At 35.6% G+C, this 19,714-nt stretch overlaps 1 protein-coding gene across 1 annotated transcript in view; it reads right to left on the bottom strand.

Annotated features, from left to right (window-relative positions):
* Window positions 1-262: 262 nt before the first annotated feature.
* LOC144967415 (diacylglycerol lipase-alpha-like) overlaps window positions 263-19,714 on the bottom strand; it is a 28,365-nt gene continuing 8,913 nt past the window's right edge. Inside the window, exons 4-18 of the mRNA XM_078904584.1 lie at window positions 19,487-19,588; window positions 18,234-18,420; window positions 17,234-17,318; window positions 16,366-16,500; window positions 15,120-15,322; window positions 14,260-14,392; window positions 12,119-12,202; window positions 10,786-10,863; window positions 9,068-9,148; window positions 8,107-8,249; window positions 7,012-7,080; window positions 6,026-6,098; window positions 5,055-5,239; window positions 4,269-4,401; window positions 263-2,635 (exon numbers count right to left, since the gene is read on the bottom strand). Coding sequence (XP_078760710.1) covers window positions 1,631-2,635; window positions 4,269-4,401; window positions 5,055-5,239; window positions 6,026-6,098; window positions 7,012-7,080; window positions 8,107-8,249; window positions 9,068-9,148; window positions 10,786-10,863; window positions 12,119-12,202; window positions 14,260-14,392; window positions 15,120-15,322; window positions 16,366-16,500; window positions 17,234-17,318; window positions 18,234-18,420; window positions 19,487-19,588 — 2,696 coding nt within the window. The 3' untranslated portion in view covers window positions 263-1,630. The remainder of the gene's footprint in view (window positions 2,636-4,268; window positions 4,402-5,054; window positions 5,240-6,025; window positions 6,099-7,011; window positions 7,081-8,106; window positions 8,250-9,067; window positions 9,149-10,785; window positions 10,864-12,118; window positions 12,203-14,259; window positions 14,393-15,119; window positions 15,323-16,365; window positions 16,501-17,233; window positions 17,319-18,233; window positions 18,421-19,486; window positions 19,589-19,714) is intronic.

Below are 19,714 nucleotides of genomic sequence, written 5' to 3'. Positions count from 1 at the left end.
AAAAAAATGTGTGTGTGTGTGTGTGTGTGGGGGGGGGGGGGGGGGTTCTCTAGTGTATAGCAGTGTGTGTGTTGGGGGGGGGGTGGGTGGGTTCAGTGTAGCAATCGTGTGTGTTGAGGGAGATGAACATTGGTGTAGTCAAGTGAACCGTAGGAAGAGAATTGACTTTGTAATAAAAATGTACAAAATTATGAAATTTAAATCCATTGAAGTTATCATTTATCTTTCTGTATGAATCATCTCCCTCAAGTTTTATAATATCTTTTTGTTTGTTTCCCCTTTATTCATCCCCAGGAGGGAATTTGTCTCTAGGGACCATTCCAAGGGAAGACTGGAATAACCCAGGCGTGAGCCGCAGTGCAGCACTGCAACATGAGCTAGGGCGAGGTGACTTGCTCAAGGTCACACATCGAGGCGGGTAGTCGAAATCGATACCTTTTGGGTACAAAGCAAAAGCCATACTGTTGAGCCACGCTGCCCCCACTGGTTTTATGGCCCTTGTGATACATTTAGGTCATTTCAGCGTCAGTAATAAGGAAGAAAATGGGATAGCCAAATATTCTAGATTTAAAATTGAAACCACTAGGATATAAGGGGAATGGCTCAAATAGGAAACGGATGTAAATTCCAAGAGCACACTATCAGTGTGCTTAATACCTAAAAGTCTTATCAAGACAAAGCACAGGAATCCACTAAAAAGAACACACTCAAATGCTAACATCATACATTCAAAACAACAAAAATAACAGTACAAAACACAGCGATGATTTACAAGGAAAAGAAATATGTCCCAAAAACTATAACAATATATTTGACTGTTTCCCTCCCAGCCAAGGATTCTGACCAGAGAAAAGGGCAAAACCAAGTAATTTAATTCCAATACAAAGACAGAAAGCAACTCAGAAAACAGATATAAGAAGATAGAAGACACAGTGAGTAACTTCCTGCCCAGAAACTCTGCTTCAGCCGTTGGATTCTACTTAACATAATACCAGATTGACACAGCTGATGATGACAATTCAAAGAAAGTTATTTTTTTTTGTTTTGGCCAGAAATAAAAAAAGGGAAGAAAATAACGCTGTTATCACATGACACACTGTTGGTCCTACGAAAAATGAAAAAAGGTAATTGTTACATATGGCTTGAAACGTCCATTCCTGATGGACCAGATAAAGTATTGAAAGAGCTCAGCAGCTGTAGAAATAATAATAAGTGTATAACAAAAAGACAATTTACATTTAGATAAAATACATCAACATTTCATTTTGTAAATCGTATGCCTCACTGATGGAACCTAGTTTTTTTCCTGTCTTCCATTATTATTTTTCTAAAATTTTACAATATTAGTTTTAAACAATTAGTTAACAACAATATATGTATAACGTGAAGCATTTGAATATTTTGAGATTTTTATCTTAAAGTCAAGTTCCATCCCTGACATGAGAAAATTCTCTGCGTGGTTTGTATATTCCAAAAAGTGACATTTATATCTGAACTTACCATATAATCCATTATGTCCTCAATGAATGTCAAACCATTTATTTCCCAGACAGTTGGTAAGCGAAACACGCTTCTCAAAGAAGTCTCATTTTTTAAAACAAAAGATTCTTTTTGCCATGTGTCAATATATCTACAAGATTATTTCTGTCTCCTGATCCACTTCATTGTCGACTTGAAGAGAGAGATGGAACCCATTGTGAGGAAAGCCCATCCCTCCCTGAGTGTAGTACACATTTGGATGGCCATATTCCATCTGGTTGCTTTTCAAGGGAACATGATGGATATAAATGGCTGTTTTATCATCAGCAGTGTTATTAGAAGAAGGGTCAGAGGTACCATTTTCGGCTATCCTGTTTGATGTTTGAATAGGGTCTCCATCCGACACCAAAGTACATGGGACCCAGCCTGCATTACTGTTATTTTGTGTTTCCTGCTGAGGTAAATGATGGGATGTGCTATTTGTAACAAGGTCTGATTTATCATGAACAGGGGAAGGGATAATCTCAGCAGGAGAATCCGGATCAGAAATAGTTTTATGAGGTTTTGTTGTATTTTGCTGTGACTCTTCCTCGTCAAACCCGTTCTTCCTCAACTCGCTGCCAATCTCAGCTTCAACACTTATGGTATTCCCTGAATCAGATCCATCAGAATTTTGTTGTCTAAAATTACTGTCTTCTCTCACTACAGATAACAAAGGTTGGGTTTGGGCAAATGAATCAGGGTCCCGATGTTTGCCGCCTGCTTGTTGTAAATACCTAAAACTGTCCTGGCTCTGGTTACCTATACCCGAACTCATTGACATTGTCTCTGGGCTCGCCAGTGGAGCCGTTTCATCTTTCTGTTGCATATTTCTGAAATCAGATGCTGCAATACTATCATCGTACAATGAATTGTCAGAAAAAGGAAAAATAAGATTCCTCTTTTCGTCGACGATACAAGCATTGTGAGGATAGGTTGTATCTGATGCACAAGGCATATTGAAGACGCCATTTTCATAATACTGTTGGTCGTGGGGGAGACTGCTAAGAGAACAAGGAGTGGCTAAAGATGAAGTCGATTGGCGGTTCAACATTTCCCGCCTTTCCTCTTCTGATAACGTGTGACCTGGTTTCTCAGGGGCACTTCGCATGATGACCTGATGAAAAAAATGATAAAGATATCGTATTCATTTCAAATAATTATAAAGATTTTAATTTAAATAATGTTTTGAAAATACAGTAGTCTCCATTTATAAGCACAGTCCTCGGCAATCAAGCACAACGTGCTTATAGCCGATTTGTGCTTAGAAACAGATTTTTATTTATTTATTTTTTTGTTGCTAAGTCTATGTTCAATACTCAAATGACAGTAAAGGCAACTTTTTTCTCATAGCTTCCAAATATTTACATAATGGTATGCAGTGGGTCATAGGCTTGGAATTACCATTGGTCCATCAAAAATCATTTCCTAAAGCATTTATTTCTTTTTAATTCTATTTTTTTTTGTAAACAAACCCTTTCTTTTCAATCACAATATGCGACAGCATTAAGCCATAGGTTTAGGACAAAGGATAATGAAGCGTGTGATTGTTGCTTGTTTGACTTTTGATTTAATGCGTGTCATCCTCTATTTCTGTGAACTGGTTCCGACTCTTTTATCGGCCATTACGTTGAGGGTAAAGTCTTATGGTTACAATTGCTTGTTTAACATCTGATATAGTTGTTGTGCAGTGCAGATATGTAGCAGAAAATAGACTTGTCAACAGACGCATGCGTGAAATCAAGAAAGTCACAGGCACAGAGAACATGAGCGAGTCTTGTCTTCAGAACACACATCGTAAGCACACTTTACACCTCTGTATACAAAGTGTGGTCATCAAACGTTCATTAATTATGACCATATCTAGTACCAGTCTACGCCCTCCTTTCCCTCATTCTACGTCCAGCACCATGTCAATGTCATCACATGTGAACAACGTGCCTAACTCCTCACCTCCCCCCCCCCCCTCCCCCCAACTTACCACCTCCCTATTATTATCACTTAAGATTCCATTCAGATGTGCATTGTCCGTTTCGTACTGAGGCAGTAATTTTTTTTTTTTGTGTGTTGGAATTGTGAGGTGTGTGTTATGTATCATTCACAATAATGACAATATTGCAGCTTGAAGCTCAAAGGAAAAAATAAAGATAGGTATTGAATTGTTTGCTTCAATTTATTAGATGAAGATAGATACTGTGACATAATTTCTGTCTTCGTCTAATAAATTGAAGCTTACAATTCAACTTATCTTTGCTTAGTCATTCACAGAACATCTGTTTCATGGTTTCCGTTAACTCTGTCAATATTTTGTATTTTTTAATAATTACTTTTATTTCTAATTATTTATTCATTTTCTTTTCTTACACTTTATTTTTATAATGGTCAGAAAATTGAGCGTGCTTATAAGTCGAGTTCTTTTCTGTGAGCATGCTTATAAAGGAGTTAATTTATAAAGTAAAAATTATGTATTGCACCCAGAGCTTGCATATAGCCAGATCGTGCTTGTAGCTAGAGTGCTTATAAACGAGGACTACTGTATTTAAGTTATTTAGAGTGAAGTCTATCTCATGCTTCATACTTGCTGACAAAAACTGAAAAAAAAAGATCTTTTTTATTAATTTCTATTATTTACAGACATTTAAAATCATATATATGATAAAAATATAGACCAAAAAAAAACCCAAAACAAATCACAATCATTCCAAGAATGACTTGACTATCCAAAGTAAGTTGTCGAAACGTTGCCTTACCCTTTCCAAAGCATCCAGTACATTGGCAGGCATATGATCGCTAACCATGGTGGGCGATACCAGCACCTCGTCAAAGTCACCATTGTTGGCCCATACTGCTTGATAGATCGGCTCTGTTGTTCTGCAACTTTTTCTGAGAGAAAATTTCAAAATGAAATCATATTATATTCTCAATATCCTGAAATAAAGAAGGGAACTTGGGAAGAACAGTAAAAATATTTTTTTTTCACGCAAAATAGAAAACAAGACAAAAAGATTTCTATGGGGTTTTAAAAAAATTATATAATCTTTCTTTCGTTTACTTATCTATTCATTTTTTCTTTTTTATGTAAAATATCAATTGTGACACACTGTGTGATGATGGCACTATCTACTAAAAGGGAACGAGTATTAAAAAAAATAAATTAGCTATCTTATCCATTATCATCCATTTCTCAAATCATAAAAACAGACCCGCCTACTAATTCAGAAAATTCAAGAATTTCAAAATTTTGGCACCAATTTCCGAACTTCATGGGATTCTCATAGTCAATGGAACATTGAAAATGAAAATTGATCCAGACTACATAATTTTAAGGATTTTGAAGTGTCATTTTATCCTTGTGTGAGTAATTTTTTTATTTTTTAAAGTTAACTACAGTGACCACAATTTTTATCTCCTAAAAATTACGAATTTTTTAATTTTCAAGAATGCAGGTCTGATAAAGAGAATTTCCTTATCATTTGTATTATTATGTTTATCCAATGTGATAACACTGATATATAAAAGACAATATTTTTACTAACTTGTTATTCCTGATATGGCTCCTTACAACATGAATGACCTGGCCAGGCAAATACAGGGGGACGTGTGCAGAAAGGCCAATGGCTGAATTGCATGGGTGGGCTGTTACATCCCGTTCTTGCATGTCCATCGTACTTCCGAGAGACTTACTGTTACAACACATTAGGCCCTTGCTGATAATTGTCCACTGGAACAATGAACATAAATAATAAAATTGTCACCTGTCTCTATAAAACTTTACAAAGTCTCATGAACACCAAAAAGGAATCCTAGTTATCATCTAATTTGTGATAAAAATGTAGAAACTACAAATAGTTATAGAAAAATAACAATCATATTGAAGGCTGGTTTTCCAAAACTCGTTAAGTCGAATTTTCTACTTTTTGAGATTTTCCATTCATGAGATAAATTGAAATGTAAATCTTATTTTAAGCATCAACTGGCACACGAATTTCCCTAGATTTATATGATTTAAACTTTGAATATGATAAACTATCAAACCGCAAGAGAAATTTTAGGGGAAATAAACCTCAATATCTCAAAATGGGAAAAACGGAGTTAGGGAGTTTTGGAAAACCACTCATATTAACCTGTATTGACCAATATATATATTTATAAAATCATTGTGTACTGTTTGTTTGTGAAGATCTTATAGTACTTTAACACTTTTAGGTCGTGTCAGTACCAATAATAATAATAATAATAATAAAAATAATGGGAATATCAAAAAAATTGTAGACTTGCAGAAGAAAGCACCTAAGAAAAGTCATAAAAGAAACAGGACTTGCTCAAACAAGGAACAGAATTAGATTCCAAGTCTTGTACTTGTCAACATTATTATCCAGACCTGTGTCCATTCCGATTACATTCATTTTCTGTATTAAAGAACAAATGCACAATCGTGCTACATTTCAACAGTGATGAAAACAAAGAAACAGAAAGTCAAAACATGAATTGAATAAATTGTTCCCACCTTGGACTCTGTAGTTGTCTTGATTTGATTCAGGATGTCTGTACGAAGAACCTCTAGCTGGGGAAGCCCAATTCTGTGAAGGTCATTCGGAAAAACGAAATGAGAATTTGGAGGAGTATTATTACTATCACTACACTGTCTATGTTAGTTTTTGAGCTTTTACCAATTAAATAAGCATAGCTGCGTAAGTTGTTATAACCGATAACCATGGTAAAGAAATGATGTGTTGAATACTTTTCCAGACAACGTTATTATTACTCATTCAATTAATTCTTCAAAAACTGACCAGATGCATTCTGGGAAGTACAGTATACATTATACTATCCGGAGTGTTACAGTTATTGAAATGTAGGATGTGCTTGTACAGTTGGTTTCTGAGTGTGTGTGAGTGTGTGCATGTATGTGATTTAATTTTACCATTTGTTTTTATTCATTGTTTCTTGGAAATGTAATGGTGAAGAGTCAACAAACCACGTCATAAACAAGACAATGTACAAATTTTGATGATAATTCAATAAAACAGATCAAAATAAAGCATTTTCCGTTTTGATTCAAAATCACTTGCTCTGAAAAGTCGTAGCTTATTCGGGCATTTAGAAAAAGAAAAGTTTGAACTGTAGAGCCATAAAGCCCAAGGAGCTGGAGTAACAATTACTAACTACCCTCTGGATAGGTTAGTCGATTGTAAAGTACTTTCCACCAGATCTAACAGACCTAGCTTATTCAGTCACAGATCAGTGGTAAGAAAAAATCTTGACATCGCCCAGGAATAACATTGGCCACTTTATTTGTGAAGACAGTACACCAGCAACAAAACTGTTGACACTACAATATATGGTCGGTTTTATGGTCAAGGGAGCTAACCCGCATTATAAAAAAAGCTTTGGCATCATTGGAAGCCATTTTAAGAAATATACAATATTAGACCTTTTTTTTTGTATCTGGTTCACCCTGACATAGTACCACGTGGACAAAGTGGTATTTACCTTGGAACGCAATCCTTTCCAACCACAATGGATGTAATAAATGATTTGGTGGCCTGAACACAAGGCAATCTGAAATGAATGTAATTAAAAGTAGAAAACGGTAGGGGCTGCCTGAAGCTGGTGATCGTGAAAATACTAACGAAAGAGTGAAAATGGAGAGGCTTCGTATGGGAATATAACAGATAATGGACGTTTCGGGTACAAACCCTTCATCAGCACAACAATAAACAAATTAACATGGAAAACAAATAAAATAAAGTAAAATGCAAAATAACTTGTATCGTCTGTGAATTAAAAAAAAATCATATAAAATTTGATAGTAATTGCCGATGAAACTAAGACCTATAAATGGCCATATTTCTTTTAGTTATTTTTTTCTGTTTTTTTTTTTTTGTTTGTTGCTTTAGGTCTCTTCCAACACAATTGAGGTTATATGAGAGACCGCTGAAACAAAAAAACAAGCAATCTAACAAAAATAGTACAAATGTAAATCAAAATCATAACCTAAAGATATCATAAGCTAAATTATAAATAACCAAGAACAAACAGGCAGAAGATTTACAGAAAAAAAAATATCCCCTGTCAAAAATACAATCACAAACCAAAGAAGCAGGATAGGCTAGTAAAGAGAAGAAGATCGGATCGTACACCCATGCGAACATCATAGGTATATGATTCAAGGGTGATGCTCCCATCCAACCACCCGCTTCTTTTAGTTATGTAACACAGAAGTTTCCATAAACTTAATTAGCAAGGGGGGGGGGAGACATAGTGACCTTAACCTTCTATTTACCAACCATTTACAAGTCTTTTCCCTAAATGCAGTACCTACTTAACATAAACTTGATTTTTTACACTCAAGCTCAAGAGAAAAGAGTACATACAATATATAATTTTGTACAAAAAAAACAACAAAAAAAACAACTAACCCCAAAGTCTACAAAACAGCATTAAGTTCTTAAAAATAAATCACATGCTTTTAGCATCATATCCTTTGTTAATAAATTATTTGAATCTTAACACAACACAAGATCTTAACAGCACCTTGATCATTTTACTAATGGCCACTAATATCATCTGTCTTAAAAGACTTACGTCAAAAGTCCTCCCGGAGGACTGTATGAATAACAGTGGAGATCAGGGTATAGGTCCTTGAGGAGGATGGACAAAATGGCCGCCGTGCCAGCACCCAGAGAGTGGCCCACCATTACTAGGCCATACTTGGAAGTCTCCTTTTCCTGTCAATCAAATTAATAATAATAATGATGATAATCATATTAATAAAAATATCAATAATAATAATAATAATAATAATAATAATAACAACAACAACAATAATACTACTAATAATAATAATACTAATAATAATAATAATACTAATAATACTAATAATACTAATAATAATAATAATAATAATAATAATAGACTCTTATAGAGAGTATGATATCCTCAACCATGAGGCTCGTGGCGCTTTAAATTACATCAACACAAAACAATATAGAAAGTATATGACATCAAAAAAGAAATATTTTCAAGGATTTCTTGAACACAGACAATGATTTGGATTCCCGGATGCTCTGTGGAATAGTGTTCCATACAGACGGACCAAAATGAGAAAAGGGCCTTGTGGAATTTTGGGGAGCAGGCACTGGTGCTAAATAAAACGTTGAAAAGTTGTGTCCAGCAGATACAGTGCCAAAAAAAAAAAAATAACATATAGGAAATCAACCCAAAAATAGAATCAATCTTCCACAACTTCAGTCAAACAGGAGAAGATAAGGAATAATAAAAGACATAAAATAGTCAAAAGAACATCATTACTATAATTCTCATTATTATTACTATTATTATTATTATTATTATTATTTTATTATTATTATTATTATTATTATCATTATTATCATTATTATTATTATTATTATTATTATATTATATCATCCTCATCATTATAATGATAATTATTATAATTATTATTATCATTATTATTATTCCTATCATCATTCTTTTAAATACAAGAAATGTTTATGCAAATATATGTGTAATAACTATAACCAACCTTATCTTTGGCCAGGGCAGTGTCCAAAATTCTGCCATCAATCAATTTATTTTTGATATAAACGGCTGCTTGAATCATTCCCTGTCATTCAAAAAAGAATAATAAAAAAATGTTCAGAAAAAAATAATTTAATAATGATTCAGAACACATGCAGCATTGAAGCGCATTTAAAAATAGATAATATGGACGCACCATCTCACAAAGGCATCACGGTGATGTGAAGTTAATGCTGAACACTGAATTTATGCTCAAAAATATAAAACCTGGGAATTTTGTTTTTAGGGTTTCACAGCACATGTGACATATTTAGGTCATATCAGCGCCAGTGAAAAGGAAGAAAATGGGATGGTAAAATAAAATAATAAAATTACAATTAAAGTCTCCAAGAAAAAGTAAGACAAAGAAGAATCAGTTCAAATATGGAACAGATTTAGATTCCAAGAGCCTATTATCAATGTACTTAGTTTGAGACCACCTAAAAGTCTCATCCAGACACCAGCATAGGATCCCAATAAGAGGTATACACTCAATTTTTACAAAATATGTTCAAAACAAAACAAAAAAAAAATATCTATCATTACATAACTGAGAGATGATTTACATGAAAAAAAACCCAAAAAAAACCCAGCAACCCAATCACTGCTGAGTGGACAGAAGGATTAGGAAAAAAATCTCGACCTTACTCGGTCCCTTTGCAAATGAAGCGAGTGTTCTACCAACAGATCTATCTGCGACCCCATTAAAAAAGTTAAGGGTCATCAATCTATTGTTATACGAAGAAAAATATTTCTGGCCAAAATGAAATAAAATGTTTTGTCCTTGAAAGTCAAAATAATATAATTGAAATAATAAATTTCAATAAAGAACATAGGACAAATGATTATTAAGAGAGAGGAAGAGTGAGAGATAGAGAGATAAAGAGAGAGACAGATAGATAGATAGAGAGAGAGAGAGAGAGAGAGAGAGAGAGAGAGAGAGAGAGAGAGAGAGAGAGAGAGAGAGAGAGAGAGAGAGAGAGGGTGAAAAAGAGGAATGATGTGTGAAAGAAATTGGGACCGTTTAAAATTGTATTCGAAGAGGAGCGAGTAGTTCGAGTGAGTAACTTAGTAACTGTGGATACATTTGAAATCAGTCTTAATTTCAATGCATTCAAATATTATGTTCCCAATTGTATTAAATTGTAAAGATGTCTGTGTGTATTGCAACGTAAATTTGTAATGAGATCATATTATTATAGGCTACACACAATTCTGTTAATATTTATTATATTTGTTCGAGCAATGTAAACCACGCACTAAAGGTTTTCCATTATGTGGACAATAAAGATTTATTACTATTACTATAAATGTTTCACGTTTCCCCTTTATCAAGACAAATCATTAAACATGTAAGAAAACTGGGATAACGGATTGTGTAAAATAAAATGTTTTAACCCTCTTCTTATCATCTACATCAAAATCGTCATATTTGTTATGACACAATATACATTTTTTAATTCAGATTTATTTCGTACATCACAAACTTTGAAGAATTATCTTTGTTTATTTAATAAGAACATTTGTTTTGTAGTTTGCAGAGAGCTTGTTTGGGTTAAAAAATCTAATTTTCTGCTGGGTAAGCCTGTCATTTTGGGAAAATACTGAGAATGATCGGTAAGGAGAGAGTTAAACTTCAGACAGCCTAAGTAGATTATTTAGGTATTGGAGTAGAACACTGACCTTGTGTCCCTGCCAGTCATCACGTGGGTTTTCTAATGGTAAAGTCTCTGGCTCAGCTTTCAAATCGGTCAACACATCCTGTGTGAGAGAGGGGTGGATGGGGGTTAAAGAGGAAGTGTAAATGATACAATATTAATGATCCAAAAATGGCTGACAGACACAGGCAATCCCGACTCCCCAATCCTCCCTGTTCTCCGGTTGTCTCAGATAGTCAATGTTTCTTTCATTAAACTCTCCAGTTAAAAAAAAGTGAGCTTTTATATAGCGCAATATCCACTAAATGTGCTCAAAGCACTTTATAAAGGGTCCTTGACCAAACAGCAACATGTAACATGTATACAAGACATGACGCCTGTTAGGCGTTTTTACAATTTTCCCCAACAAAAACAATGCTGTTAATAGCTGGGTACTCATTTCACAGTACTCATTTGAGTAATGTGACAGAATGTGAGTATAGAGCCTTTTCCAAGGACTCAACCATGCGCAGAGCAAGGCTCGAACCAACTGAAAGCGATTGTCAGACCACATAGGCACATATTTCTCTATAATGTCTTTTCTAAATGCATGGGCGAGGAATTCAGATTGTCTTTCTCTGAAGCTCTAGGGAGAAAGTGCCTTATGCCTGCTTAATATTGTAGGCTAGTGGCACAGTGTCATGCTAGTCATATATTTAGTCAAAAAAACTATCTAAATCAACCAATTTTGATACACATGGAATATCTGTTTCGTCAGAAAATAGTAGTCTCAATGAAAATGAACTCATAGGTTAAATTAAAATAAGCTCTATGTCTATTTATATATATATATATATATATATATATATATATATATATATATATATATATATATATATATTATATACTATAAAAAAACCCAAAAGATAAAAAACAACCTTTACTGGAACAAAACTTATAAACTTTTAAAATCAATTGAAATCTTGCAATTTACAAACAAAAATCTGAAAGATCTTTGAATGAAATGACACTTATTAACTCTGCGATCAATTATGAGAACTACATTTTTTATGGCAAATCCAATATCTTGTCAAATCCTTAGGCATACAGCTCCTGTTCAGGTTAAATAGCATTTAAACCACAGTTGACTGTGGCCCGTTACTCATTATAGGATAAATCACCGACAAGACATTTATAAACTTGACTACCAGTTTTCCATAATTCATGACAAAATTTTGTTGTTATTGTTGTCCCCCCCCCCTCCCCCCTCAAAAAAATGTTTAAAAGAAAATGGCTACTCTTAGCATAATTATTAGACTGCATTCATTTAGGTTTACCATTGATTCAAACTGCAACAAGCACAAAAAAGAAAAACTTACCTGGAGAGAAAGAGTACCTCTGATGGCCACCACAACGTTTTTCGTGCTATGATCAAGAGCAACAAAAAATGGAGTTTCACCAATCTAAAAATATAATAAAATATCAAAATGACAAAAGAATTAAAAGATAGAAAAGCAAGAGCAATTTTATTGTTGAAAATATCAAATTGAGAAATGAGGGAGCAGGCACCGGAGTAAGATAAAGATCTGAACAAGTATTCATGAAATTAGGTAGTGGAAGATGTTCATCTACCAGTTCCGATTTTGTTCTGGATGGCCTTGTATCTGTTCCGGAATATGTTACTGGTCCAAATTGGAGCGATCTGTGATTGTACCTACCGTATCACCCAAGACTGTTGGAGAGTTTCGTAGCTGTCACATCCCGAGTACTACGGGGTGCGTATTTGTGTCTGCTGGTGGTTCTACTTACTTATCCGAACCAGCGACCACCTGAGCTCTAGCCCTTCGGTCTGCTGGTGGTTCAAACAGAGAGGGACTTGGGAGGGAGGGACGTGGGCTGGAATGCTCTCTCTCTCTCTTCTCATCTCCCCGCTCCCTCACCCAGCCCTTTCGTCATCTGACAGCATAACAATAACAACGTCGCCCATCCCACCTCCTCATCTCCCCCTTCATCATCAGACTAGTAAAACAATAATAGATAACACGTATTATTATTATCATTCATATTGTTATTATAGTGCAAGTGTTGACAGATAACAAAGTTTCACTACACCCTTCGTCCTTCTCCTAACCAAATCACATCTTCTTGTTGACACTTGACACAGGAACTGGTACATGGACCAGGAACATGTTCCGGTTGTAGGTTCCTGGCAACTGTTCCTGGTTGGATTGTGTTCCTGGTGTTCTGGTTATCGAGAACCAAGACCTGTACGGCACTAATGAAAGGTGCCAGACAAAGCAAGAAAGAAAAATACAAGAAAAAAACCATCCCAAAAAATCAGTTGACGTTGACTGGGGATTGATTAATGGTAATCAGGAGGTCAGGTTCGATCCCCAGTCGACTGATCTTTTAAAAAATGGAGTTTTTCTTGAATTTTTCTTTCTTTCTTGCTTTTTCTGGCACTGCTTCATACATACTTGTTCAGAACATTTTATTGACGCTAAACCTTTGTAAAAGAAAATATCCTGGGGTACTTAAAAATAGGCACTAATTTATAGATATACAAATACAAAAGTGTAAAATGACACCATTAATAGTATGAAACAGATAAACTTGAGCTTTTTATATAGCGCAATATCCACTAAACATGCTCAAAGGGCTTTACAAAGGGTCCTTAGCCAACAGCAACACTTAATATGTAGAACGAGACATGACAATATTACAATTTTTTTCGGACAGTCACAACACTGTTAACGGGCAGGTACTTCTTTACACCTGAGTACGGTGACAGAATGTGAGTAAAGAGTCTTTTTCAAGGATCATACTATATGCAGAGCGAGGCTCGAACCCAGGACCTTCCAATCCGAAAGTGAGTGTCATACCAGTAGACCCCATAGCCGCACAGATGCAGAACATTTCTTCCATAACGTCAAATATTTGTACCAAAATTATTCAGGGTCACTGAGGGTCTTGTACTTTTCTTTGTTTGCTTTTTCTAACATTGCCTTACACACACAACTTTTTTTCTCAAATTCAAATTATATCACTATAGAAACTTGGGGTCTTCTAATCTTCTTTATTAGCTTTGCCTAACGCTGTTTGGGGGTCCCCATAGCGCAGTTGGTAGAGCACTCGCTTCACATGCACAGGTAGGGACCAAGAACGATCCCGGGTGCAGTCGAGATTTTTTTCTGACCCCCTTGTCCACCCAGCAGTGAATGGGTAGCTGAGTCTGTTAGATTTGAAGGAAAGTACTTTGCGATAGACTAGTGTCCAATCTAAAGGATAGCAAGAAATTTCTATAGTCCGTTTCACGCTATAGAAACCAGAATAAACTCCGGCTCCATGAGCTCAATGGCTCTGAAGGACTACTTCCAATGCAGTTTCATGCATGTTCTTCAAATTTTTATATCACGACAGATAGACAGGGTCTTGTCACTCAGAGTCTTGTATTTTTCTTTGCCTGTCACTGTTTCATACATGCTTTTTCAAATATTTATGATATGACTAGAAAACTCACATCAACATGGTAGGTGGCGTACACCAAGTCCAGGTCAGTAAGGCCACTTATTTTCTTGGCTGTGTTGTAGTTACACAGGCAGCAGTTGTCATCGATATACTCCGAGTTGGTGTTTTTTTGACAACAGCAACATCTGCGGGGAAAGAGAGAAGTTGAAAATAAAATGGGTTTATGTGGCAAGTGATTAAGAAATAATATCAAATGTGTCTTACGTTTTCAATCATGTTTAAATTTTTGTTTTAAGCTAGTCAGTAAGTGAGAAGCAGGCAAGAAGGAGGGGAGGAAAAAGAGGAGTATGAAGAGGAGGAAGACAAGTATGAGTAAGAAAGACAGAGGAGTAATAAGGGGGGAAGGGAAGGAAGGAAGAAGAAGAAGAAGAAGAAGAAGAAGAAGAAGAAGAAGAAGAAGAAGAAGAAGAAGAAGAAGAAGAAGAAGAAGAAGAAGAAGAAGAAGAAGAAGAAGAAGAAGAAGAATCTCCTGCATAGCTGGGTTTTCCAGAGTTTAAGTAATCCTAAGTTGCTAGAAGCTGTGGACTGTAAAAAGTAATAAACAAAAACGAATATAATAGCCTAAAAATAAAAAAATAAAAAGAACAAAATACCAAACACGGAATGTTTCGGGCTCAAAACCCTCCTTCAACCAACACCAAAAACAATAAAAACATAAATTATTTCAAAAACCCAGAAAGACGACACGGAAATATTTTGCGTGCTGAAAATTTCTCTGCCGTCAAACTGGTTTTTAAAGTAATGAATTTATGTCTTCATTGTTTTTGTTACTAGCTGAAGAAGGATTTTGAGCCTGAAACGATGTATTTTGGTCTTTTAAAAATTATTACATTCTCAGGGTTGGACAGTTACCTCAGCAACGGCATGATTCGACACATCCACGTGGCTGGATACATCATCATATAGACAGGCCAGCCGTATGCAGCCAGAGCAAATCGCATGAAATGGACTGTTTTTTGATAGCTCTCTAGGACATCCGGCTGACTCAGCTGTAAGAACTGTGTCCTTGGGGTGATGGGGACACCAGATAGATATTGGTATACGTCACTAGATCCCTGTGGAAAATTTTAGGGGTTACATCATGTTGCACGAAAGTTGCTGAATATCATCCCAGTTTCTACCTTCCTGTTATGAGGCATTGTTTGTCGATACCACGTAATATTGCAAGTGGTGCGTTTCACATACTATCAAATCAGCAAAAAAAGTATTGACACAGTACATATTAATGAAGGATTTTACACGCTATCGTATGAGCATAATCATGATTTATCCAAAAACCATTATTTATTTCTAGTTGTTATATAAAATACATGGAAAATATTTAACACAATAATATATACTTTACATATCATTCAAGTGATAATGTTACTTACAAATGTATTTGAAATGACTTATTAAAGAGGGTTTTTTTGTCTCTTAAAAACCACGTCTACATCCAATGGAATTTATATAGAAGGAACGAAATTGACGTCACTCAGTTCTTTGTTATTATTTTTAGAATCCTGTTAGTGATGAGCTTTCACTAAATCATATGAATCAAGACTATAAACGCTACAGGATACACACATTTTTATGTGTTGGTATGTTTTGTTTAATTTGGCTGTTGGGTGTTGTGAGTACTTTATCTAAATACATAGCATCAATACAATTCATGAGAATCTTTGGGCGATGTGACAATATCAGACATTTGTTCAATGGATTATCTACTTTTTTATGGAATGCTTAGATGACGACATCTGACAATGCCTCGCCAAAGGACATCATTTTTACATATCCTAAAAAATGAAAATCTGACAGAATATTCCATATTAAGCCCTGTTAACTCACTCAACCCTAACACCGACTATATCAGTAGTTTACCCAAGTTACTTTTACCCCATACCTATTTATTATATTTTTCTGAGACAAATTATAGGCATACTATCAAAGTTAATGTTTTTAGTTTTTGCATGTTAAGGATAGTTGAATAAAACTATCTATGTACATGCTCATTTTTAATACTTTTTTTTTTTCAATTTTGAAAAGTAGCAAAAGTCTCCAGGATTGAGTGAGTTAAACAGTGAAAAAGGATCTTCAGAATATCAGTTCCTATGGTCACCTGAGAAATAATGAGTTCCATTCGTCTTTGTTGATGTTTACGGAGCAACACTAATCCTGCGACAACATCAGTGGGTACAACATCCAGATCACGGAAAAAATCAGTAAAAAGTGCAGCAATTTCACTCATTGAACTCTGGGGACAAAAATTTTCATTATGATCAATGTTGGGTTTACAAAAGTCAAGGGAGAAGGGTGGGGTGGGGGGGAGGGGGGGAGGAATAAATCAAGATAAAACACCCCAACTCATAAATTAAAAAGTCTGAATTTTTGTTTGCGGAGTTCCGTCTCCCTACACAGGTTGAATGTCATGGAACGCCATTCTTCACGCTCAAGGGCCATTACAGTGCAGTCAATTATCTTTTTGCCAGTTGTTGCCTCCACATTTCCTATCCAGGACTTCCTTGGTTTGCCCCGTGCATTTCTGCCAGCTACTTTTCCCTCTAGCACCAATTAATCAGTGCAAAAATTCTGATAAGGGCGGAATATATTTCTGACATGTCAATCCACCCGATAATTGGATAGGTAGAGTCTGCAATTGACCAGTGTTTTGTATAAAAAGGGCAGCACTCAATTTTTGATCTCTACATCTGGTTAAAGACGAAGGAAGGATGTGCTCTGTTCATTGAGCTGAGAGACTTTAAAGCTGTTTTCCTCAAAGTACAGACAATAGACAAGGAAACTGAAAGCAATGAATATCCGTCTTTTTAACAATCTCTATAGCTTTTTGGGGCATCCTGATATATTTTGGTGGAGAAGACTCTCCTCCTCCCCCCCCCCCCCCCCCCCTCTCCCTCTCTCTGAATGTCAATGATACTTAATAATCTCGAACTGTTTTCTGCTTGGAGACAAGAACAAATTTAACTCACCCTATTGTGGCCTTTTCTCTCTACACAACAACATAGAATCTGAAAACGTCGATCCCAACTCTCTTCATAAGCTCGGAATGCTTTTCTGAAAAAAAAACGGAAGTGGATGGGAGGAGTTGAACAAATCAAGAGTATGACTGCTGTAAATATAATGAATGAAACAAGTCTGAAACAGAGTTTGATCAATATTATCATCAATCATGAAATTTGATTATTATAATTTACCAACATCATCATCATCAATCTTCTTCTGTTACTGAGGAGCAGAAGACGATAGGCATTTCTACACAATGGGTCAACCAGCATAATTCTTAAAGCCAACTTTTTCCTTCTTCTCTCCCATCATGCTTCTTAAAATCCCAAGCTATCTTCCGCCTCTTTCTCACATATGACAATTGAAGACAACATGTTTTATTGAGGAGAATAAATGTTATCTTAAGGCTGTTAAAACACAAGATTTCATATTTCTCATTATTTCAATTTTCAATTTGCTTTTCTGTGACTAGTTAACCCTGATATAATACTGAATGGAGGCAGAAGGTCAAATGTCAATGGTTTCTATAGGTAAGAGAAATAGTCAAACAAAAAGCGTCCCCACAGCTTTGTTGGTAGAGCACTCGGGTCACATGAAAAGGCACCGGATCGATCCCAGATGAAATCAAGGTTTTTTTTTTACTAACCCCTCCTGTCCACCCAGCAGTGATTGGGTAGCTGGGTCTGCTAGGTCTGGTTAAAAGTATTTTGCAATAGACTATCATCCTATCAAAAGAGTAGCGAGCAATTGCTATTGTCCGTTTCACGCTATAGACACTGGGATAAACTCCTGTTTCATTGGTCCAAAGGCTCGGATGGACTACGCATTAGGAATGGCATCGCTTGATGTCAACAAATTTTCACAATCCTGAGGTGTTCATTTTAAGTGGACTGCAATCCTACCATAAATGCTATTGTCCTAAAATTAAATCCAAACCACAAAATCAACACAAATGTATTCTAATACCTTTGTCTCCAATTCCTACGACTGCCAGATTGCCTTCGATTTGTGCCACGCCTTTTATCTTTCCGTCTCTCTTTTAGGGTGTCTTGATAGCGTTTCATTTTTACCCATTTCCTACCAGCTGTGTCAAAAGAACACCATACTGATATAAAGAAAGCCAAAATCATCAGCCAGTTACAAGCCATCACACCTGAAACAAATTATGAAATGAACATTTTAAAAAAATAAAAATTCTCTTTATTCAAATTCAGGGGAAATTTTTCTATAAGATCCACCTTGATCCAAGTCTGAGATAGCCCAGGCATCAGCCGCAGTGCAGCACTGCAACGTGAGCAATAGTGGGTAGGCTTCTTGCTCAAGAAAAAAAATACAAGATGCAGAAGCAGGTTTCAAACCTGGGTCACCTGGGTGGAAGTGTAATGCTTTATTCACTCTGTCAATCCTCACCCTAATAATATAAACACATAATGTGGGGAGTGCTTCTATTACTTTTAATTTATCTATTGGTAAAAAAATAGCATAACTACATGCTGACACGCGTATGTGTATTATTTTTTTCTTTTAAATCAAAATGCTTTAAGTATCAATGTTTTTTATTTAGTTATTCTAACTGCCAAATTCTCAGTTCATCTCTTATGGCAGGAAGAAATGTGCATATGGTATTTTGCAATGGCTTACCGCTTGTTACCAGGATTGTAGGTTTGAACTAAAGACCTTCCTTTTCAAGCCATTTTCAGCTAGATGCATTACCAAGAGTGACAAATAAATCTTTTGGATTCATGCTTACAAATCAAGGATATCAATCCTTTAAAAAAAAGGATAACAAACAAACAAAGAAAAGGAAAAACACAAAATCATTATAAATTTTATCTTAAAGATTGAAATATTGAACAGATTTTAAACATCAAAAGGCTACATGATTATCTGATTCAGCTTTTTTTGTTGTGCAATATCCACTAAACATGCTAAAAGTGCTTTACAAAGGGTCCCTGACCAACAGCAACACGTAACATGAGGAACGTGACATAACGCCTGTTAGACGACTCTACATTTTTTCTGACAGAGACAACGCTGTAAACGGTCAGGTACTCATGTTCCACCTGAATACGGTGAGGAATGTGAGTAAAGAGTCTTTTCCAAGGACTCAACTATGCACTGAGCGAGGCTCAAATCCAGGACCTTCCGATCCAAAAGCAAGTGTCATACCACAAGACCACATAGCCACTGATTATATACCACGACTTATATAAACTTACCCAGAAGGGCCTTCTTGGCGGTATCAGGTGTGCAATCAGAGTAGTTTTTCCCAGACCAAACAGCTCCTATTATCAGCCACACCAGGTCTGCTATCCCAACCACTGCAAAACAATCATTATCAAAACATTAATGACTTTATAGAAGGAATGGAATTGACATCACTCAGCTCTTTGTTATTGTTTTTAGCCAGCATCTTTATGAGTAATTCTCACTAAACTATATTAATC

Source organism: Berghia stephanieae, chromosome 3 (assembly GCF_034508935.2).
Source record: "Berghia stephanieae isolate SIO BIC M18660-M18661 chromosome 3, UCSD_Bste_1.3, whole genome shotgun sequence".
Lineage (NCBI taxonomy): Eukaryota > Metazoa > Mollusca > Gastropoda > Nudibranchia > Aeolidiidae > Berghia > Berghia stephanieae.
Note: the sequence above shows the minus strand (reverse complement) of the source record. Positions and strands in the feature narration are given on the sequence as shown.